Source organism: Prionailurus bengalensis, chromosome A2 (assembly GCF_016509475.1).
Source record: "Prionailurus bengalensis isolate Pbe53 chromosome A2, Fcat_Pben_1.1_paternal_pri, whole genome shotgun sequence".
NCBI lineage: Eukaryota > Metazoa > Chordata > Mammalia > Carnivora > Felidae > Prionailurus > Prionailurus bengalensis.
In genome coordinates, this window is record NC_057348.1 from 26,218,416 (window position 1) to 26,243,137 (window position 24,722).

General features: G+C 45.3%; 1 protein-coding gene across 7 annotated transcripts in view; it reads left to right on the forward strand.

The window, feature by feature from the left end:
* The window catches only part of FLNB (filamin B), a 147,280-nt gene that overhangs the window by 35,233 nt on the left and 87,325 nt on the right, over window positions 1–24,722 (forward strand). For all 7 annotated transcript variants that reach the window (XM_043587760.1, XM_043587754.1, XM_043587755.1 and 4 more), the window contains exon 2: window positions 21,865–22,113. In XM_043587760.1, the coding sequence (XP_043443695.1) occupies window positions 21,865–22,113 (249 nt within the window). The remainder of the gene's footprint in view (window positions 1–21,864; window positions 22,114–24,722) is intronic.

Below are 24,722 nucleotides of genomic sequence, written 5' to 3' on the forward strand. Positions count from 1 at the left end.
TGTGAGAAAGGAGGCTTGACGCAATAGCTTTGGGCACCAGTTCCTGAGTTCCTGGGTGCACGTGATTTCCTTTCTTGTTCCCCATTCACCTCTCTTTGGGTCTGTCTGCCTCAGGTCCATTCCCAGTCAAGGGAAAGGTCGAGTGGGGCTTTTGGTGTGAGTGGATTCTCATGGTTGTCAACAATGATTCTGAACCCTTAGAACCAACTCGAAAGCTTTAAAAATTACAGATACCTGTCCCCACCCCAAAGAAATCCTCGTTTTGTTTTCTTTGGGAGAGGGCCACTGCCTTTTTTTTTCTTTTTTTTTTTTTAAAGCTTTTCAGATAATTCCAGTATGTAGTCAGGGTTGAAGCTCAAGTGATTTCTGTGAGCAACAGAGGTGTTGAGGCTTGAGAAGAAAGTTTGGATAAGCAAACCTGAGGTGGGACCAAGGTCATGACCACCATTAACAGCAGAGCAACCCTGTGGCCTGTGAGTGGGGAGAGGCTCAATTTATTTTACTCCCATTTTGCATATAATTTGAATTGATTGTAACGGTGTATTTTATAACTCAGGAAAATAGATAATGATCAGGATAAAACATTCCGTATATATCAGTACCAACACAAGAGGTGAATGGGATCCCTTCAAATTAACTTCTTCCAATAGGGCTGCTGGAATTCAAAGCCATTTTTGTAACTGGGCTTAAACAATTTTTTTTTTTGCCTTTATTTATTTTTGAGAGACAGAGCACAAGTGGGGGAGGAGCAGAGAGAGAAGGAGACACAGAATCCAAAGCAGGCTCCAGGCTCTGAGCTGTCAGCACAGAGCCCAACGTGGGGCTCGGACTCACAAACCGTGAGATGGTGACCTGAGCCGAAGTCGGACGCTTAACCGACTGAGCCACCCAGTGCCCCTGTAACTGGGTTTAAAACAGTCCTAGCCCCTCTTTAGAATTTCCTCAGGGGCGCCTGGGTGGCTCAGTCAGTTAAGCGTCCGACATCGGCTCAGGTCATGATCTTGCAGTTCCTGAGTTCGAGCCCCGTGTCGCGCTCTGTGCTGACAGCTCAGAGCCTGGAGCCTGCTTTGGATTCTGTGTCTCCCTCTTTCTCTGCTCCTCCCCTGCTTATACTCTGTCTCTCTCAAAAATAAATAAACATTAAAAAAAATTAAAAAAAAAAAAGAATTTCCTCATAAGTGCTGCTGGCCCTCCTCTCCTCCGAGGGTGGATTTGATTGTTAATGTCCCAATCATTTGGCACCCAGCCTGGTGAGACAGGCAGCCGAGTAAGAGGGGAAACAGGGCCTCGGTCAGAAAACCAGGATAACGAGTGCCCTGGCTGGATACTCTTTTCTGTTGAGAGAAGCCCCAGAAGCTGCAAAAATCAGTTTCCAGACTGTTTTGTGTGCAGTGGCCATGACATTTATGGGGATGGCAGATTGTCCTCTGAGCAGCCAGAGCAGCAGCACACAGCTGTATAGCTCTTGGGCTGGCAGACGCCTGAGTCGTGCACTGACCCACCCCACGGGGTGTCAGGGGTGGTGTGATCTGTGTGCTCTGAGGACATTAGGGAGCACAGCTGTTGTGTAAAGGTCATGCCCTTCCTGCTCTGAGAGAGACCTATACAGAAGGCTGATTCAGGAATCCGGTGTCCTTGCTGAGTCTGGTTTGTGTGCCTCCTCCACTCCCTGTGTTCATGGGGGCATTTGTATCCACTTAGGAAGCTGACATGTACGTCTCTCAGCACTGTGCTAAGTGTTTTCCATTCCTGCCAGGTGTAGGCACTGTCGACCCATTTTACAGAAGAGGAAAACTGAGGTTTCGGGAGGGTGAGATCTTGTGGTAGTGGAATGGGATGTTAACTGAGTGGTCGCATCCCTCTATACTGTAGATTGTAAATCCATCTGGGCCTTTTTACTTTAATCTAGATTCCAGCCCTTAAAAAAATGCGATTAAACAGTTTTAGGTAAATCTATTAATTTCTAAAGGAATTAAAAAAAATTTTTTTTTAATTTATTTTTGAGAGAGAGAGAGAGAGAGTGCAAGCTGGGGAGGGGCAGAGAGAGAGGGAGACACAGAATCTGAAGCAGGCTCCAAGCTCTGAGCCGTCAGCACAGAGCCTGAAGTGGGGCTCGAACCCACAAACCATGAGATCATGACCTGAGCTGAAGTCAGATGCTCAACTGACTGAGCCACCCAGGTGCCCCTCCAAAGGAATTTTTTTAAAAGACAGGTTGTATTCAGTACTTAGCTATAATTAAAGTCTATTCGTTTCACAAACTAGTGAATGCTTAGTAGCTTTAAAGGTACTGTGCTAGGGACGTGTTTTTGTCTTCACATACCTTAGAGTGAAGGAAAAAAAGCCAGAGAATGAGTGCACAGGTCACTCACTGTGGCATGTTTTGTAGGAGAAAGTCCTTACATTGCCTCTCAGAGGCAATGTGGGCTGTCAGGGAAGGCCTGTGGCAAGGGTGGGGCTGGTGAACAGTGGAGTTTAAAGGGGCAGATTCAGGAGACAGGAGGTTCTGGGCTGCAGAACTGCCAGGGCCCAGGAGTGGGAAGTGAATGCAGGAATGTGAGAGCTCCTGGTATCTATCACCTGCTGGCTGGCCTCAGTGCTTAGTACTTGACTGGCCTCAGTGCTTAGTACTTGCTGAGGCTGGGACCATCAGTTATGATGTTGGCCGGGTTACGAGGAACCTCGAAAGAAATGAAAAAGGGCTTGGGTTTGATGGCGTAGACCTGTCCACCAGCCACATGTAGCTAGTTAAATTTAAATTAATTAAATAATTAAATTTAAATTTAGCATCTTAGTCACACTAACCACATTTCAAGTGCTCAGAAGTGTGGTTTAGTATTATGGACGGCGTACATATAAAACATTTCTATCATCACAGGAACTTATATGAAATGGTGGTGCCAAATCTGAACCTCTGCCTGTTTTTGTAAATAAAGTTTTATTGGGACACAGGCCACAAAGTACTCATTTGCATATTGCCTATAGCCACTTTCTCACTACAATAATAGATTTGAATAGTTACAACATGTGACTTGTAAACCCAAAAATATTTGCTGTGCGGCCCTTTGCGGAAAATGTTTGCTGGCCCCTGCCACAGACCATAGAGAGCAACAGAAAGTGTTCATGCCGGGAGTAACATAAATGATTGTATTTATGGCCTGAGAGGATAATTCAAGGATGGTGGATAGGCTATATTGGTTGGGAGACCTATTCACAGTGACCTCCAAGGGTCCCCATGAGAGATGACCAAGGCCATGCCCTGACAGGTGCAATTTCACTAATCTATGGCCCATTTAGCAAAACGTCCATTACTGAAATCCTTTCCCTTCTTGGTTCTAAAAATTATTAATTGGAGCCAGGAATTTGTTTTAAAGACTTTATTTTATTTTTTTAAGTAATGTCTACACCCAACGTGGGGCTCAAACCCATGACCCCAAGATCAAGAGTTGCGTGTTCTACTGACAGGCCCCCTGGAGCCAGGATTCTTCACTTTTGTGTCTTGGACTCCATTGGCTTTCTGAAGACTGTGCTCTTCTCCTTGTGCATAAGATCATATATATGGGGTTACAAAGGAAACAATCATATTGAAATGCGCTTATCGTAACTAAATTTTTGCCACAACTCTGTGGTCGACTAATCTTCAACAAAACAGGAAAGGATAGCCGATGGAAAAAAGACAGTCTCTTTAACAAAACGTGTTGGGAAAACTGGACGGTGACATGCAGAAGAATGAAACTGGACCACATTCTTACACCACACACAAAAATAAATTCTAAATGGATGAAAGGCCTAAATGTGAGGCAGGATGCCATCAAAATCCTAGAGGACAACACAGGCAGCAACCTCTTTGACCTTGGCTGCAGCAACTTCTTAGTAGACACGTTGCGGAAGGCAAGGGAAACAAAACAAACGTGAACTATTGGGACTTCATCAAGATAAGCTTCTGCCCAGCAAAGGAAACAATCAACAAAACTAAAAGGCAGCTTACAGAATGGAAGAAGATATTTGCAAACGGCATATCTGATAAAGGGTTAGTATCCAAAATCTATAAAAAATTTATCAAACTCAACACCCAAAAACCAAATAACCCAGTTAAGAAACGGGCAGAAGACGTGAATAGACACTTTCCAAAGAAGACATCCAGATGACTAACAGACACATGAAAAGACGCTCAACATCACTCATCATCAGGGAAATAAAAATCAAAACCATGATAAGATACCACCTCATACCTATCAGAATGACTGAAATTAACGACACAAGAAACAACAGGTGTTGGCAAGGATGCAGAGAAAGGGGAACCCTCTTGCACTGTTGGTGGGAGTGCAAACTAGTGCAGCCATTTGGGAGAACAGTGGAGGTTCCCCAAGAAACTAAAAATAGAACTACCCTACGATTCCAGCAATTGCACTATTAGGTATTTGGCCAAAAGGATACAAAAATACAAATTTGAAGGTGTACATGCACCCCAATGTTTATACAATAGCCAAACTATGGAGAGAGCCCAGATGTCCATCAACTGATGAATGGATAAGGATGTGGTACACATATACAACAGAATATTACACAGCCATCAAAAAGAATGAAATCTTACCATTTGCAATGATGTGGTTGGAGCTAGAAGGTATTACACTAAGTGAATAAGTCAAATAGAAAAAGAACAAATACCATGTGATTTCACTCATGTGGAATTTAAAGAACAAAACACATGGGAAGGGGGGGGAAGTAGAGAGAGGGAAACAAACCACAAGTTACTCTTAATGATAGAGAACAGGGGCACCTGGGTGGCTCAGTTGGTCAAGCGTCTGACTTTGGCTCAGGTCATGATCTCAAGGCTTGTGAATTCAAGCCCCACATCAGGCTCTGTGCTGATGGCTCAGAGCCTGCAGCCTGCTTCAGATTCTCTCTCTCTCTCTCTCTCTCTCTCTCTCTCTCTCTCTCTGTCTCTTTGCCCCTCCCCTGCTCGTGCTGTTTCTTTCTCTCAAAAATAAATAAACATTAAAAAAATATATACTGGAAGCAGTTAATGAACAACCATAGCAAGTCAATGCAGTTATGTGCACAAAGATTATTTAAAAAAAAAAAAAAGAGAGAGAGAACAAACAGGGCTGATGGAGGGAGATGGGTGGGGGATGGGCCACATGGGTGACGGGTATTAGGTAGGGCACTGTTATGATGAGCACCACATCACAGTGTTGTATGTAAGTGATGATCACTGAATTCTACTCCTGAAACCAATATTGCACTGTATGTTGGCTAACTAAAATTTAAATAAAAAAGATAAATTTTTGAACACAGTAACAAACACACATGTATTTAGATGTTTAATGAGATCTAGCAGCTAGTCCAGTAACGTTTGCCATGATTTTGATGTAGTGATGAGCATACAGCATATTTTGAGATATTGTTGGTGACAAAACCACAGGTGCTGCTAATACACCTGTATTTTATGGTGCCTTTTTTTTTGGTAATTTTTTAAAATGTTTATTTATTAGAGAGAGAGAGAGAGAGAGAGAGAGAGAGAGAGAGAATGTGTGCGCACAAGAGAGAGAGAGAGTGCAGGGGAGAGGCAGAGAGAGAGGGAGACACAGAATCTGAAGTGGGCTCCAGGCTCTGAGCTGTCAGCACAGAGCCCAACGTGGAGCTTGAACTCACAAGCTGCAAAATCATGACCTGAGCCAAAGTCAGATGCTTAGCCGACTGAGCCACCCAGGCACCCCTTATGGTGTCTATTCCATAATGGGACAGTATGCTACATTTTAGTTAGAGGTTACCAAAGACAAAGATTTCACTTTTTTCCTATTCAAGCTCAAAGGCTCCCCCACCCCAACCCCCCTGTCCTGCCTTCCCCTGTAAGAATCCCTGACTTAGACGGTCCCTCATAGGAAGCTGTGACATAATTGAGGATGGTGGCTTGTCTTGCTAACTGTCCTGGACATTTGGCTTCCTAGTAGATCATGTGGGAAGTTCCATTTCTGAATGCTTTGTGAGATGTTCTTTAGAAATGTAAAGATGAGGCCAAGAAGAAAGGGGATGTATCAGAGGAGGCTGAATCTTAAAGGCTGAATCTAAGAAACCCACAGGGTGAAAGACATGAAAGGGGGGCATTCTGAATAGAAGGGGCAGCGGGAGCACAGGCCAGGGCATAGGGAGGGCCGGCCAGCTGGGGACACTGGCAGAGGCCAGCCATGGGGGCCTCGGGGCACTGCTGAGGAGTTCAGACTTTGCTAGGGTGTTTTGTGGTCTTAGGCATATTCTATCAAATACAATAAAACACACCCATCTCTCACACTTAAAAAAAAAAAAAGGCGTGTTTTGTGCATGTGTTGTCATACAAGAATTTGATTAAAAAATACATTTGCTTTTATTTGCTTATATTTGTGTTCTGTTATATTATTTGGCCCTGACTAACTCCTTTATTTTACAATTGACTGATTTCTCAGCAATTACAGAGTATACTTTGGAATTCTTGCGATGTGAGAAAATGAACCTGTAACTGATTCTCAAATGTAATGAAATTTCTGTGGATGTCAACCAGAGATCGCAATTAGTGAGGAAGATATAATGCCAAATGCTGGCATTTAATAAAACATTTATTAGCTTCAATTTCTTTCAATTTTCTTCTGTTTTGGGGCCAATTCCCCCGTCCCCCTGCCCCCACCCTCCCAACTTTCAAATTGTTTTGCATGTCCCTGCTGGGGCTGGTGGAAAGATTTGGGAAGAGTTAAGAGTTTCTGATCTGTGGGCTGAGACAGACTGGCCAGTAAAGGGACCTGCCATTAGCTGAGGGCTGCTGGGCTGGGAATCAGTTTAGAGGTGACCAGCAGGATTGGGGGAAGGGAGAGATTTGGTGGGAGAGCGTGGTCAAGGATGAGTCCGCTCGAGTTTGGTAGTTGGTTGACTAGGTTGGTGGTTATTTGATAGGTCTTTGGAATAGTGGTTGTCTGGTCAGCTTGTCTGGTTGATTGTTGATTGATTGGTGTATTGATGAGTGGGTGGTTGTTAGTTGGGTAATAGAGGGCAGTGGTTCCCCACCTCCCAACCCCCCCTTTTGCTTTTCTTCTTTTTACTATGTGACCAGCATCATGTTAGGTACTAGAATCACAATGATGCTGAGGACAGAGCCCCGCTCCCTGTCCTTAGGATGCTTGGATTACAGTTGACTAATCTCAGATTCGGATACAGCACCACACAGTTTAGAGAGTGGATTTAATTAGCACTCAAGCTGTGTGGCTCATTGCTATTATTGGTATGCTTATGAGTATTATATCCTTAAGTAGTACTAGGAATGCTACTTGGATATGTTTCAGTTATTATATAAATAATTTTTACTAACTTTTACTAAGTTCTCTCTGCCAACCCCCCCCCCCCCCCCAGCATAGGAAGTTTAGAGCTAAATGGCCATGGGGTAGAGCTTCTGGAGTCCCCTTCCTCTTCCCATTCACATAATTTGATATTGCAGTTGCTCCCATCAGGATGACCCCCCCCCCCCCTTTCTACTGCATTAAGCGGTGGTCCAAATTACCAGGTTTCATCTCTGACTCTTCCCACTTGGCAACACATTGGCTGCGGATGAAGATTTCGACATTAGTAGCTCCAAAGCAAAGCCAGAAAGGAGGAGGCTGGTTTTGGCCTGGATCCTTCTAAATCATTGCCTGTGTTTAAGAATTACAGTTTGCACTGGAACAATAAGATGTTTCTTAGTGCAGTTTTTTTTTTTTAAATAAGTGTGATATAGTCACACATTTTTCTTTTTTTAAAAATTTTTTAAATGTTTTTATTTTTGAGGCAGAGAGAGACAGAGCATGAGCAGGGGAGGGGCAGAAAGAGAGGGAGACACAGAATCCAAAGAAGTTTCCAGGCTCTGAGCTGACAGCACAAAGCCCGATGTGGGGCTTGAACTCACAAACTGCGAGATCATGACCTGAGCTGAAGTTGGACGCTTAACCGACTGAGCCACCCAGGCGCCCCTCTTAGTGCAGTTTTAACATGAGTTGGTTATCACCAGAATTTCATAAACATCATGGTCAAGGGGTGTACTTCCCTGTAGCCCTCATCATTAGAAACAATGTTTTGAGAACCTACTTTTATTACCCTTTATCTGCAAAATCCAGTGATTCCAAGTAACAAAGTTCTGGATTCATAATCACTGCTACCGAAACAGTTGTAGATTAGAGAAAGCCTTAATGACTTATTTCGTATTGTCCTTCTTTTTTGTCTCTTGTCTGTCTCCCTCACCCCACATCTACCAGTTTTATAAAACGTAATCTCCAAGCCTGTGGGAGCATTCAGAAGTGTTTGTAGATCTGCAAGGGCATGGAAGGGCAATTCAAGGTAGAATTACCTGAAATTCTTCTGGAGACTATTAGAGTCCTTTGAGATCATATTTTAGGAAGTTTCCTAGTCCAGGGACACCTGGGTGACTCAGTTGGTTGAGCATCCAACTTTAGCTCAGGTTATGATCTCATGATTTGTGAGTTTGCGCCCCACATTGGGCTCCCTGCTGTCAGCTTGTCAGCACAGAGCCATTTCAGATCCTCTTTCCCTGTCTCTCTGCCCTTCCCTCGCTTATTCTCTCTCTCTCTCAAAATGTAAATTTTAAAAAAGCGTCAAAAAACTTTTTTTAAAAGAAGTTCCCTTGTCCAGTAAAGTTGGGAAGTGCTGTGTGGCACCCTAGCACTCTCCTGGAGATTGTCAATGTACATTTGCATATTAAAGGCTCTGAGAAGTCCTACAGCAGTTTAAAATTGTTCGATTCCATATATCCCTGGCTTATTTGACCACAGGAGCCATTTGTCTCAGACAACCAGCTGATGTCTAATGTAGTCTTTTCAAAGATGCAAGATGGTAGTAGGTGTTACACAACCTACTTTTAAAAATTATACTGTAATGTATTTTCACATGTAGTTTAGGAATAAAGTAACTAGGGCACAACCCCTGGTAAATTGTCCAAGAGGTGAGAGGATAGGGCAAGGTTTGTGAGTGTGGTCAGAGGGACAAATCTTCCTCAAGGCCAAGTTTAGGCACAGCTTGTGTTTTGCTGAGCCAGGAAGCAGCTTCTGACTCAAGTGCAGGACTCTTTAGATGAAGTACTGGTATTGAAGACACTTGACCATGGGCCGTGTGTCTTCAGTAACTGGCAGCCATGACTAGGGTGGTGCCTTGGATATTCAGCTTGTGTCACTTGCTTACCTTGCACTTGGACAGTGTGCCTTAGGGATGTTGGAACTTGTTCCCATTTTAGCAGAGAAGCTGGCCTGCTATGTGCTTGGTCTGTTTATTTTACTGCCATGGCCGTTTATCTTGGGACAGAGTTCAGGGGCACAGCGATAAATCTCTTTTAGGAGGATGACGTAACCTTTAGCATTTATTTCCTCTCCAGCTTTTGCCAGTTTAGAAAGCCTTTGTAATATTACCGTGTCTGTGGATGAGCCTTTTCCTTTGCAGCCCCATCCTGGCCTCCAGGTGGAACAGTCAACAACAGATTCTGGAGTTAGAGGGCCTGAATTCAAATCCTACTCTACCACTTATGAGCTATGTGGCTTTGGGCTCAGTTTATCTGCTTATCATTTTCTTTAATCTGGAAAATGGGACTAACAGGGGTACCTCCTAAGGCAGCAATGAGAATTCGGTGGGGTCATTCATCGGACCAGACCCTCTGTCTTCACATATAACTGATGGCTGAGTCTCTGCATCTTGGAAAAGATACTCTTAGGTGCCAGGGAAGGAGGTAGGAAGGGATCAGGAAGGTGGATGGTTGATTTGCTTTTTTTTTAAATTTTTTTTTTCAACGTTTATTTATTTTTGGGACAGAGAGAGACAGAGCATGAACAGGGGAGGGGCAGAGAGAGAGGGAGACACAGAATCAGAAACAGGCTCCAGGCTCCGAGCCATCAGCCCAGAGCCTGACGCGGGGCTCGAACTCACGGACCGCGAGATCGTGACCTGGCTGAAGTCGGACGCTTAACCAACTGCGCCACCCAGGCGCCCCTGATTTGCTTTTTAAGGTTTATTTATTTTGAGAGAGAGAGGTGGGGGATGGGCAGAGAGAGAGAATCCCAAGCAGGCTCCACGCTGTCAGCACAGAGCCCAATGTGGGGCTCAAACTCATGAACTGTGAGATCATGGCCTGAGCCGAAATCAAGAGTCGCTCAACTGACAGAACCACCTAGGTGCCTCAATTTTTGTTGTTGTTGGGTTGGTAAGCATGCCCAAAGACAACCAGATGACAACATCTTCCCCTCCTCTGGCAATCTATTTGGAAATGGCAGAGGCCATCTCCTGAGGCACGGAGACTGCTTGTCCAGGAGAATGTGTGTGGCTGAGGACTGGTAAAGCATTTGGATGACCCACCATGTGAGAACTGAGCAGAGGAGAACAGCCGACCAGTCTTGCCAAGCCTTCATGTATTCGTCTGTTTCTTGTTGATAGGTAACATCAAACATGGTGTAAATCATATGCAGTATAAAAAGATAAGACCGGCTCCCTCCCACTCCTCCTCACCCCCTTTCTCTGTTCCTCTACCCAGAAATAAATGCAGTTGGAGAACAGTTTCTTGTCTTTTCAGAAGGTATTTTATGCATATATGAACTCAATTACAGAATTCCCTGGCCGCCCCTTTACTCCTGTGCGAACCCATGATACACATTGCTTTCACTGTTTGATAAAACTTGTCAGTTTTCCCACATCAGTGCCTATAGATCCCGACAAGCCGCTGTGTTCAGTGAAGAATTCCTTAACGTATACATTCCTGTATTCCTTTCTTTTGGGAGGTGTGTGTCACAATTTATTATAAAAGTAACACATGTAATTCAAACTAAGAAAAGAAATTCAAACAACACAGGAACATGTCCCAACAACAAAAAGAAAGTTTGTCTTTTGCAATCACCCTACGTCTTTCCAGAGAGAGCCAGTGAACAACATGCTTGCTTGCAACAACTCTGCATGCTTCCAGATCTTTCTGTTCAGATGCAGAGTCATACCTTTTCCAAAACAGAATTGCATGTTCTATACTTTTCTGCAAATGGCCCTGTCCCTGTTGGAACAAACATCTGTATCTTTCTCATTCTTTTCCTAGCCACCTATTACTTTCTTCCTTGAACGTTCTGAAAGTTTATTTAACTATTTATTCACGGGGAAGCATTTATGTTGTTCTCAGTTTTATTCCCTCATTATATTATGGTAATTGACTGCTTTCATGGTTAAAGATCACTTTAGTATCCAAGCCTCTCCCTCCCCCCATTAGAAAAAGGAATCCCTTAAGGGAACTTTCTTGAATACTTTGTGCTTCACATTGAATTTATTGACCTTGCATTTAATTTTCTGTCAACAGTGGCCCAGGCTGGCCCCTGCAGACTGCTCAGGAATCTGCTGGAGGAGTTGGGGTGGCCTGCAGATTTTAGCAAACTGCCAGTTCATTCAGGCAGCTCACTGAGCAAAGAACATCTTGATTCTATCAGCCTTAATCCTGGGTCCCTGATGGGGGCTGGCTCTTGTGGTCGTTAGCAGATGGAATGCTCGTCTGTGTTAGAAGGCTGAGTTCTGGGGTATTTGGCTCTAGGCAGTCTTGAACCAGAATTGAATGGCATTGAATCTTTCATGATGTTAATGGGACACTGTTAGTTCTTGAACTTGTGTGTGTTTATAATATTGCAGAAATAATAATAGTAGCTATACTGGTCTCTGCTGATATGGTGGATTGGTTCAGGCAGAATGCTACTCAATTTACTACATTATCTCACAATAGCTTGACACTGTGAATTCAGTTCTGACTCTCAGCTTACAGATGAGGAGACTGAAACCCGGGAAGTGACCCACTGAAGTGACATGGTAGCCATGTTTGAGAGGGGAGCCAGGCTTCTCTGAACCCTAACTGCTCCATCACTGACTAACTCAGTGTCCCTGGCACCTGGGTTTCTTGGCTACTAATTCTTATAGCAGGTGGGCTCCCCTTTGCCTGAGTGGATTCAGTCCTGCCCTCTTGTCCACGCTTTTTATCCATGGGTGTTGGTGGTGTGGAGTTCTACCCACAAGGAGGAGCCCAGGTCTGGGCTGAAAGAGCTCTGTTGTGGCTAGGTGGCACATGTGTCCAAAGGCCTCCTCGTGTAATTTTGGGTTGAAGATTCAAATTTGGGGGTACAAATTCGACAGTGGGTAACTGTCTGAAAAGTGTCAATACAGGTAAAGCAGGGAATGTGCCCCTCCCTGTGTCTGTCCTTTGAGAATTTCTTTTCTTCCAACTTCATCCTTTTTCTGTTGGTAATGATGGGAGCCAGCTATTATAAACTATTTGGAATTTCCCTCAGCTTGGTTCCTATTCAAGACTTTAAATTGGGAGTTTTGTTCACTTTATGACTTCACGATCATTGGGCAGGCTGCCATTTCTGTAACAGGCTTATAGGAGTTGTAACATGATGTGGGCTGCAGGGGCAGGGGGTGGGGGTGTATGCAGACTGATTCCTCCCCTTTCAAACCAAGGAAACCACCTTGATCTTTTTTCTAACAAGGCTCAACTTCTACAAGTTTGCAGTGGAAGGATGAATACCTGTCCTCTTCATCAGCATTATTATTTTTTACCTTTTAATTACAAAAGGAAAAAAAAGTTTTTTAAGAAACAGCTTAGCATGAGGGACAAAAGGCAAAAAAGAAATTTTTTTGCCTTTTTCCCTTAAAAAGTCTTCAATGTCTTTCCCCGGGGCAGGGTTGCAAGAAGTGGGTTGGTGGATGGTTTTCATTATAATAATGTTGTCATCTCCTTGTGGAGTGTTTTAAAGCCAATTTAACTTATTATCTTACATAAAAGCATAATTTGTGTCCAGCACAGGGCCTGGCATTCTGTAGGCAGAAGTGTTTGCTGGGTATGAGAACAAATGGAGCTTTCAAGTATGTGAGTGACCCTAATTTCTATTTTCTGGGGAAAATACAGACCAGTAGGTTGGGGTAAATGGGGACAGAGGTGTGTTTTCTGTCATCTTCTCTGATTTCCCATGCTGAGCGGTAGGTCATGCATGGTGGACCTCCCAGATGTAGAGACATTGGAATCCCCAGTTTCTGGGATGCAGTAAAGGCCAAGTCATCACTGAGACAGAGGGACTAAAGTAATACAAGTCTGACCTCTGCTTGCACCTCCTAGGCCGTAAGCTGTCACTTTCTGCCCACATTTTTCACTTCTAAACTTCGACAGTTTAGGGATTGTGGGAATGATTGGGACAGTGGCAGGTTCAGAGACCCCACCTGGGTTCCTCTCCCAAGTTCGCCACTAACTGGCCATGGGCCTCAGGGGTGTGTCCCTTCCTGTACTCTGTCTCATCTGTGAAATGTGAGTCCTGTTGCACTCACCTTATACAGCTGTCATGGCATAATGTGTATGTAGAGAAGTATGGAGGTTTGGGCTCAGACAGCAGAGAACTGGGTTTAAATCTGGGTTCTTCCTGTATGTTACTTTTGACAATTGCCTCTGTGGGCCTCTGTCTTCCCATCTGTAAAATGAGATTAAGCATAAAAGCGACCCTTCTAGGGTTGCTGTGAGGGTTACATGAGGTGATGCATGTGGCACAGGGCCAGGCCCAGGGGAGAGGTCTGGAAGAAGGGTCTTGAAAAGTCTGGAGTTGCTGTTACAGTTTGGTTGCTGTTGATGTAAGGAGGGGGAGGTGCTTAGGAGTCTTTCCGGGCCTGGTTCCTCCTGCCCTCATGCTTTTCCCCAAAGGGTTTCCCTGTGGGCTGCACTTGCGTGCACAGGACCGGCCTGGGCCGTGAGCTGTGTTTCAGGTGAGGCTGAGCTGGAGTCCACAGGTGACGAGGACCTCCATTTGCAGCCAGCGTTTATTATTTGATCTGCACATGTTCTCAGAGCAGTTGTGCCTAAAAGCTATGGGCCAGGGACAGACATCACCGCGCTGAGAACTTCTGAGCTCACACTGGGGTTTACCAGCGCCTCCCAGTGACCGGACTCCGGGCTCCTCCACTCTCTGCTCACGCTCAGGGGTCCCTGGGACCCTTGTCCTACTACTCACTTAAGAGACCTGTGGCTTTGAGGTCAAAAACCTAGTTTAGAATACATTGCTTTGACCATTTTGGGGCGTGTTTCCTTTTTCCCTTCTTTCTGTAATCTTTATAACAAGACTAGAATCCTTGTTCTAACTTTTTAAGGCTTTCCCACTAATACTAGTTGGAAGTGACTAAGTTCTAGACCCACAAATATACCAGTCTCATTTAAGGTTCAGTATGACTTTGTCGCTGGATATAAAGTAATCCCCAGAAGTGATAAAAACTTTTGAAAAGTGGCATTTGGAAGCCCACCGAGTGATGCAAATGCCTCTTTTAAACAAAGGATGCCTCTTAAACAGAGAATCGGGTATTTGGGATACATATGAAGCAGGACACCAGCATAGTATCTGTGATCTGAATGTCCACCAAAAACTCTGTATCAAAATAAAAATAAGGTATTTATGAAATAATTTGTTCCAATTATTCTGGGCAAAAATTGTCCAGCAAGTGAGAGAAAACAGAAGGAATAGTTGGCAAAGTAGGAAATTTGAAGTCTGAGGTTATGCATAAGGAATGTGTTATGGGCCTATAGTAGAAGTCTCCAATCAGGGATTTGGCAATGTTTGCTCAATTCTGTTGCAGAGAAGTCCTAGCCACTGCTCCCCATGCCGTGCCCAGAGCAGGCATGACTAATCTATACAGTTCTTCCTCATTGAGCCTCCACTCCCTGTGCCTGGTCGTGGCAGACATTGGTAATCTATTTTCTTGTTGACCTTAGATAGGGCCTGAGAATCTTTCTCAACACCTGAAAGGGTTTTCCCTCACATGCTAATGCCATTTGCCACCCTTGGTCTATTGTGTCATCTCTTGAAAAATTACTAACATGAAAAGGCCTTCCAAATGAACTCTTTGTTAACTGAACCCTGAAGTGAAGTGTAAAAATTGTTAACTCAGACACTTCCTTTGTCATCCTTGAGAGTTCCTGAGTAAGAAAAAGGATTGGAAATCCAGCTGACCAGAGTGCTCCAATCCACCCTTGTTTTATCGTGATCTGTATTTTATCTTACTGATTAGAAATTGGCCCATGTGACTTCAGGACTTCAGGGCCCAGAACATCCTCTTATTATAGGTAAGCTGCTGTAACAGAGAAAAAACCCAAATACAGTGGCTTTTTTCAGTCTTCAGGTTGGCAGGGCACCCTATTCTGGGACCCAGGTTCTTTCTATCACCTTGCCTGGCCTCCCCGAGCACAGGTTGAAGCTAAGTGACTGTAATGTCAGGGGCTCTTGCTGGTGGTAGGAGGGAGCACTCCCCCTGCCCAAGGCCCTAAAATGATGGCACCCTTCTGTCTGCTCACTGTCCGTTGGTGAAGCAACCACACTGCTGAGCTGCAAGGGAGGCTAGGAAGGACCATCCAGCTGGAAGCCACATGCCTGGGAGAGGAGGAGGCAGGGTTTTTGTGGCCTTCACCACAAGTACCCTTCAGCCATCAGCAGTGTGAGTTGTCAAGTCTGGCTGTAAGTCTGTGTGGCCTTTTGATGTTTGAGACCCTGTATGAAGCCCTGAGCAGGGGTGAAGGCATCTGGCCCCTTCATCCTGCCCATGGGTGTCTAGGCAGGTTCACAGTCTTGTGTACATAGTCCATCCCCTGCTGTACGGATGGAAGGACCGTTGCACCCCCAGAAATGGACCCTGGTTCTGGACGGCGGACTGAGACGGTCATCTTTAATGATGAAGGGAACGGTGACATCTGAGAAACTGAGGACGGTGGTAAACTTAGCCTTCTTTTAGTTGAGGGTATCCTCTTGTTTGGGCAACCGAGGCCAACAATTCAGCCACAGTTTGTGCAGGCTGGAAGAGAAGGCAGGATGGGGAGGAACCATAAAACCAAGCCCTGTCTGCCAGTGAGCCCCGTCTGGGATGCCAGTGAGCCCCGTCTGCCACCTGCATCCTGGGCCCAGGTGATCCGAGTGCTGCACTGTGGGGTGACCTTGGGGCAGCCCTTCACAGGATGCTCTTTGGGTTGGCTCACCCAAGCAGTCAAGGCTGACAGGAAACCCCAGTGCCTACGCGGAGGTCACCACCTTTAACTGTTAAGCTTTCACTTTTCCCTTCTGCCTTTGTTCTTTTTGTCTCAAGGTTGATAAAAGCATGTTGAAGTCAGTGGTGGTAAGAGTAATAGTACTAATATTAGCATTTAATGACAACTGACTATATAGGGGTCTGAATGCTGGAAATGTGTTATGGCAGGTAGTCTTCCCAGCAGCTGTATTCTCCTGTTCCAACATTATCCCCAGTTTACAGGTAAAGTGACTGAGGCATGCTGGGGTCGGATCACTTGGCCAGGCCTCTGCAGCCAGCCTGCTGGTGCCGAGCCCACGCCTGCAGAGCCTCAGGGACCTCCCCAGCCATGTTTCTGTGCCACATGCTGTATTGCCTGCTGGGGGCTCAGAGGTGGACACAGTCTGGAGCAGATTAGAGTTCTGTCTGAGAGGCTGTGTGTGTACTTTCGCATCCACTCAGCGGGGAAGCGGCCCTGTCTCTCACAGAGCACCAGAGAGGAGAGAGCAGGGAGCCGAACGTGCCTGCCAACAGCCAAGCGTCCATGATCGGGGAAGCAAAACAGCCTGTTCCTGCCGTTGTGGTGCTGCCGCTTTGAGCACAGGAGGCAGGCACAGCTGTAGCTGCACTGAGAGAGAAGGGCACAGGGCATTGAGGGGGCACTTAGCCGGGGACCTATTCTAGTTTTGCAGAGTTGGGCATAGAAGAGGCATTATCTAGGTCAAGAGAGGTGGGGGAAGAGTTCCAGGCCAAGCCAGCTGAGGCCAAGGATCAAGGTTAACCCTAGGGAAATGCAAAGTTGGGAAGTCAAGTTGGGGCCAGACCCCTGGCTCTTGTGGGCCTCTTTTCATACCATATTCTCTTTCAATAAGGTCTGATCGATTATCAGCAGTCGGGTTCCTGTGTAGTTCTTGGTTTCTGTCTGCAGGAATCTCAGGCCATAGTGGTCTCCTAAAGCACTTAGCGCCACAATGTCCCCCTTGCACCTACCTCATGTGTCCTGAGTTCACTACAGCATGCAGGTCGGCCTCCTCTTGGGACAGGAGAACAGGAACCTCAGAGGCTCATGACCCTTCTAATGAATTCCATGGCTCAGGGAAGTGACACATTGAACATTTCATCCTCCTTTGAATTCGCAAGGTACTATTGTGAATTACCCTAACTAACCCTGACTTCTGTTTCCTGCTCACTTACAAAACTGGGATTATAGCTTCTGGGCTTCCGGTTCTAGGGAAGTGTGTTGAGTACAGAGCAGGTATTCAGATATGAGGTGAATGAGTAAGGAGAGGAAGGAAGGTATTATGAAGTGCCTACCCTGTCCCCGGCATTATGCTCAACTCATGGTGTTCTATAACCCACCTGCTTCTTAGTTACCGCCCTGTGAAGGTGTTGACTGGGATCATTCCCATTTGGTAAATGAAGAAACAGAAAGCCCAGAGAGGATGGATGGATGGTTCAAAGTGACCTGTCTAGAGGAGCGGCTGGTTCCATAGCCTGTACTTAAACCACTGTGCCACATTGCCTCCCAGAGGGTAATAGAGATGAGAGGACAGAGGCAGAGTGGGTGACACTCTTCTCTAGATGACCAAGTCATAGTTGGATTATGGTCTGGGTGCTTTTCCTCAAGCGTACTAGGAGGAGCTTTCCCAAAACTCCTACGTCTCCTTGATCCCTGAAGTCCCTTGTTGGCTGTTTCTGACCCAGCAGTGAGCTGCTGCATTGTGGCTGGTGGATGACCTGCTGTTCTTACTCAGGAGGGCAGAAATGTGGGACGGTGCTTGCTCAGGCCTCTCCTCCCCGCCCCCCCAACCCCCACCATGCCACCCTGGTGAATCAGTAATAGGAGAGGAGATGGGCACAGTGAATGTGGTGAGCATGCAGTTGGTGGCGTGGATCCTGCCCTCCTGGTATGAGAGACGGAAAGATCACCATCTCCCTTCCTCAGAGGAACTTGTCTACGCAGTAGATGTTTCCAAGATGCTTCCAAAGATTGCCTAAAAATAGCTGGTTTCCTCCCCCATAAATGTGCCCATTCCTGATTGCTACTCAGGGAGGGCTGGAGAACCGGTGTACAGAAATGACGTGAAAACATTCCATCCTAGAATTTGCAGTAGCTCAAATTAACTTTCTAGCTATTAAAAAAGAAGAAAAGCCACTGCCCTCACTTAGAAGCAATGCTGGATAATTTTAAGTAGTTCCAGAGGGTGTGTATGCGGTTGGAGGGTCAGTGCTGTCCAGAGCCAGGACCAGTTACGTGGGAATTGTGATTGGTTGGATCTGGGGAGGAGAAACCTGTGGCCAGATTCCAGGCCAACTACAACCTAAGCAGATTCTAGGAGGTCCAGCAGGCGTGGCAGGCGCTGGCTTATTTTATTCCAGAAAGAGGCTCTCAATGAGGTGGAATCCTGCCAGAGAGGCTTCCAGCTGACCTGGACCTTTCCTCCTTTTACATTTCTGTTTCATGTTTACACTCGACGTAAACATCACAGAGCACGCTCACGTTTGAAAATCCTGTAGTCTGTTGTGATGGTCAGACATTGACACTGTAATGCTGTGGAGCATTTCATTTTCAAGGCATTGGGAGTCTTCTGTTTCATGTGGGTGGGAAAGGGGGAGTCATTTTGGGCAAGTTGCCATCGTTTTATTGTTCCAAGAGTTCGGTAAAGCATTTGAACCTTCACCTGTCAAAATCACTTTTGGAACTAGGACTGTTCTTTCTCCAGCTTCTTAGAATAGCAGAGCAAAAGTATCATTTATCCCAAGGAGATCTTAATGGGGGCTTTCCCGTTTGGACACCCACCTTGAATTCATTGGAAACAGAAGTTCTGGGCATTGTATTTTTCATAAATTTGGCTCAGACTTTTACTGGGTCATATTTCCCCTGAAATCTTTTTCGAAAAAGACTCATGTCTCATTCCTTCAGACCAACATGTGTAAGCCGGGTAAAAACAGAGCAAACTGGTTTCATGTTTTGATTTATGGATAAAATCTGTAAGTTTGCATTTGAAGAGCACTTAACACATAACTCAGGAAAGTTGAACTTTGTAGTCTGATGCTTGTGGCTGCATGAGACTTTCTGGCCTGTTCAGATCCTGCCTGGTGCAAGACCTGACCTCGCCTGGTCCAGCACGGGTACACTGACTAACGCTAAGCATTCACATACTTTACTTCATCCCCACCTCGTGCTTCCCCCTTCTGAGGACTGCTATTCTCCCTTTAGTTTAAATAAAGGACTCTGGCATGGAAAATTGTTTGACCTGGAATTTCTTATGATTGGTAGGTAGTAACTCAGTAATCAGTAGCGCTTCAAAGACGACCTTATAACAGGACATCTTATCAAAAAAATTCCGCCATGGTGAAGGGCTGCCAGCTGGAGAAACATATGGTCCGTGGGATGAACTCCTCGGATGTTCAAGTTCTGTGCATGGTCAGGTGTCTTCTGCAGATTATTGCTTTATTGACCACAGGACCTCAGAAGCAGAGGGGGCTTCGTGGTCACATAGTCTGTGCAGCTGTACAGGGCCCTACTCTCAGAAGGGTTCTGTGCTTGGTTTAATGCTCTGCTGTTGCCATCGTGAAATTCTTAATCCTTTTTGGACGAGAAGTCATGTATTTTCATTTGTCGCTGAGCCCTGTGAGTTATGTGGACTGTCCTGTTTAAAAGTTATTATTTATACAATTCATTGCATAGAAAATCTCTGGGCACCTTAACTTTGAGTGAGGACTGCTCAAATATAAATTGTCATACCAGCCAGTTTATGATACTCTTTACCCTGTACAGTTTTACACGATCGAGTTTTATTATGACTGAATCTACAACCATAAAAGTACCTTTGGTTTCTGTGGGTTTGGGTGCGCCCTTTCAAGAGGATCTTTTCTTGTGAGAGGACTAACAATAACCAGGTGAATTTAAAAACAAAAAAAGTCTCCACCCTTTCAGTTTTGAGTGACATGGGGTTTACTCCTTCTCAGTATGTGTGTATATTTCTCATGTGGTTGTAGTTGGGTTTCATTAAGTGCAATCTGGCATGTGTCTAACTGACATTCAGGTGGTTTGTGGTGGGTGGGTGAATGGGTGGGACAGGGTGAAGGGAGCTGCAAGATGGTGAAGGCTTATTACTCCATGGCAGGTGCTCACAGTCCTGGAATGGGGGCTTGGAGGCTCAGGAGTGAATGGTTTTTGTCTTGAGAGGACCCTGGCACAGTCACACACATGTTGGTGGGAGTGAAGGGCCACCACCTGTTGGATCTGGTCCTTGGATGATGAGCCAGGGCTTGTCCCACAGGAGGATGGGGGTGAAGGGTCTTCCCACCAGAGGGAATACAGAACACATGGAGAGGTCCATGGGGTCCAAAGCAGGATGTAGTCCAGGAATGAGGAGTCTCTGAGTCTGGAGTGTGAACTGTGGTGGGAGGGGTGACAAGGGTGAAAAGCAGGCTGTGTTTGGGGGTTCTGAGGGTGCTCTATGTCTAAGGAGTTTGATTGTGTGCAGTTGGGACCATTGGTGAATTTGGAAGCACAGAGGTACCTGACTAGAAAGATAGTTGTAGGGTTATGTGAACATGGTTCAGCTTCATGGCTGTCGAGGACTCTGAGAGAAGGGAGGAGGGGCCACACATTTATTGGGAAGGTGGAGAAAAGGATTTGCCAAGAGATGTAGGTAGAGAAGGGAATTGACACATTGTTGAAATGGCAACCTGAGATTTGAAGGAGGAGTCCATGATGGCTCTGACATTTTCAGTTTGGGGTCCTGGTAGAATAGGGGCGTTTAACAGGGGTTGTTTGGTGGGGAAAGGGTGGAGGAAATTGAGAAGGGGGAGTGGGTGGGTGGGTAATAGGAGGGGAAGGATGTGGGTGAGGGGGAGAGAGATGGGGGTATAGACAGGAGGGGAAGGGAGAGCGGGAGAGAGATTGGGGATGGATAGGAGGGGAAGTGTGTGCAGGGGGAGACAGGGAGAGAGATAGAGAGATTTTATTGGTAATGTTTGGATTTTGGTGGATGTAGGTAGAGGTTGGAAAGAGGACAGAGGACAGAGGGCCATAGAGAAGCCAAGGGAGTAGAAGGTAGAAACCAGCAGCAGGGAGATTTCCTAGAAGATTCCTAGAAGGGCTGGTGTATGGCTTGTTGTGTTAAGCTGAGGGAGCACTAGAGAGGAGCCAGGACCTTGGGCCAGTCACTTATCCTTCTGGCAACAGAGACTTTGCCCAGCTGGATTAGCTTAACTATTAATGACTTTATCTTATGAATGACTAACTGGAGAGAAGAGCAGAGATGAAAATGATTGATAACATCCAGGGATGGTGAGATCTGAAGGGAAACTGGCCTCTTACACCTCTAGGACATAATGACTAGTGAAAAGAAAAGTATAGTAGAATATAAATTCAGGGAAGCAAACACACACACACATATATGTATATGTATATATATACAAACACATACACATATAATTTGGTAGATCACATACTATCAAGTTAAACAGATGGTTGTCCCTGGAATTCAGCCACCTCTTTTTATTGTCTGTATTTCTGAAATGAGTCCTTTAAAATTTAAAAGCTCTTTTTATTACAGAACATTTCCAACGTATGCAAAAGTAGAGATAAAAGTATAATACCTTCTCATGTACCCATGATTTCACGACACTGGTAAACATTTTGGAATCTAGTTTCATCTGTTCCCATCCTCAAGTATTTTGAAGCAAATTTTAACATTACAGTCCTTTCATGCTGAAATAGTTCTGTGTGGTTCTCTGACAAATGAAGATTTCATTCACAACCCAGAGGAAGATGCCAACCCACGCTTGTGTCTCTCTCCCCAGATAGCAAAGCCATTGTGGATGGGAACCTGAAGCTCATCCTGGGCCTGGTGTGGACACTGATCCTCCACTACTCCATCTCCATGCCCGTGTGGGAGGACGAAGGGGATGATGATGCCAAGAAGCAGACGCCGAAGCAGAGGCTGCTGGGATGGATTCAGAACAAGATCCCCTACTTGCCCATCACCAACTTTAACCAGAACTGGCAAGATGGCAAGGCTCTGGGAGCCTTGGTAGACAGCTGTGCCCCAGGTAAGTGTCCATGGCTACCTGAGCCAGCTCTTCAAGATGGACATTTGTGGGCTCAAATCCCCTTGGTTGTCTCATGGGAAAGCTGGGTTTGCTGTAATTGGTGTCTTCTCCTAGTTTTAGCCCCCTGTAAGGGCAAAGGGAGCTAAAACTGGCTCTGTTTACCTTCTAGGTGTATCCATTGACTTTTTGAGCATTGAACTCAGTTATTTACCCAAATCCCCAATGAATCCTGTAGTTCTTGGAGCAGGTTTAGCTTTCAGACTCCAAAGTCCTGCCTCTTCCCACAGTTGGTGCCTGGTTTCCCATTGACTTCAGCAGAAACACGTGGCCCTGTTAGTTGACTTGGCATGAAAATCTAAAAACTTCCATTGAGTGGAAAGTACCCGTTTTTATCAACCACTGGGTGACTATACATGGCTTTCTCCACCCTTTTTTTTCTGCGTTGCTATGGAATAGTGCTTGGTCAGGATCCAGTTGGAGGCTTTCCCCCCTTTTCTGAGTGGTTGAGTGCACACCAAGGTAGTAATTATCCTCACTGGAGGGTTTAGATTGTTGGGTAGAGTTTGCTGGTACACACTCCGTAGAAAAACCAGAGCCTGTGTTTATATGCACCCTCAAGATTGTTTCTAATAAAAAATTTACTTTAATAATCATATTTTCCATTTACGAATACTCTGTATATGCTGGTCACATTAGTTTTTAGTAAGCTAATGGTTCCCGACACTCCAAGCAGAGCTGGCTAGCCTATGTTGGACAGGGAGGGCAGGCTGACTCCAGGCCTCATTCTGTCTTGAAAGCCTATAAGTTGGTGATGTCCCAAACTAACTCAAAGCTCAGCATTAATTTCCCAGCACCCTCTTCCTTGCTTCCACCAAAAGACACATTTCAGGATACCTCTTTACCAGTTTAAACCTGTGGATGTTTACTTCAGTCCTATACTTCTCCTGTTTACAGAGGCTTTTAAGATGATTCTAGGTTTGGGCTTTTGGGCAAGTGGATTTTTGAATTATACAGAATACAGTTGCTAGTGCAGTCTTTTTAGATGTATCTAGGAATAGGATTGTGATATTCTGACTTATAAAAGAAACATATATTTTAGTCTTTGTCCCTTTCCTGGCACAGAGCTCCAAAAACCCTTGGAATTTAAGTGATAAGAGCCAGAACAATGGTTCCTTTCAACCACACTTGAGTTTATGTTAATGAGATGACTTTTAGACAGCTGCTAAGGATGGGGGCAGGTGATTATAGGGTCCCAACTGTTAGCCCTATCTCCTAACCGCCAAGGTTAGAGGAGAGGAGATGGAAGTTGAGTTAATCACTAGTGGCTAGTTATTTAATCAATCATGACAACATGTTGAGGTCTCCACAAAATTCCTTGAACTATATATTTGAGGGAGCTTTTAGGTTGGTAAACACAAGGAGGTGCTGGGAGGGTGGTGCACCTGGAAAGGGCATGGAAGCTCCACACGCCTTCTCCCATACCTTGCCATATGCATCTCTTTCACCTGGTTGTTCTTGAGTTGTAACTTTTTTTTTAATTAGAATTTTTTAAAAAAATTTTTTGAGTGAGAGTGGGGGAGGGGCAGAAAGAGAGAGGGACAGAGGATCCAAAGCAGGCTCTGTGCTGACAGGCTGACAGCAGCAAGCCCGATGTGGGGCTCGAACCCACAAACTGCGAGATTATGACCTGATACAAAGTCAGATGCTCAACTGACTGAGTCACCCAGGCATCCCAAGTTATAGCCTTTTATTAAAAAAAATTTTTTTAAGTTTATTTATTTTGAGAGGGAGTGTGTGCACATGTGTGAGCAGGGGAGGGGCAGAGACAGAAGAGAGAGAATCTCAAGCAGGCTTCATGCTGTCAGTGCAGAGCTTGATGCAGGGCTTGATCTCTTGAACCTGTGAGATCATGACCTGAGCTGAAATCAAGGTTCAGACACTTAACCAGCTGAACCACCCAGGCACTCTGAGTTGTAGCCTTTTCTAAGAAATCAATAATCTAGCAATTAAATGGTATTCCTGAGTTCTGTGATCCACTCTGGTTAACAATTGAATCTGAGGAGGCGTTGTGAGAACCTACCTGCAATTTATAGAATGGTCTGTTAGAAGTCCAAGTGACAGCCTGGACTTGCATTTGTGCAGTGGGGGAAGGGGACAGTCTTATGGGACTGAGCCCTTAACCTGTGGGATTTTACACGATTTCTACATAGATTGTATCAATTTTTTTTTTTAATTTTTTTTTTCAACGTTTATTTATTTTTGGGACAGAGAGAGACAGAGCATGAACAGGGGAGGGGCAGAGAGAGAGGGAGACACAGAATCGGAAACAGGCTCCAGGCTCTGAGCCATCAGCCCAGAGCCCAATGCGGGGCTCGAACTCACGGACTGCGAGATCGTGACCTGGCTGAAGTCGGACGCTTAACCAACTGCGCCACCCAGGTGCCCCAGATTGTATCAATTTTGAGTTAAATTGTAGAACATCCAGCTGGCGTGAACCCTACACGTTTGGTGACTGGACTACAGACGTGCAAATGTGGTAGGGCGGGAGGAAAATCCCCTGTAAAAAGGCACCAGGCTCAAATAGTTTTATAGGCTTTGTTTATTTATTT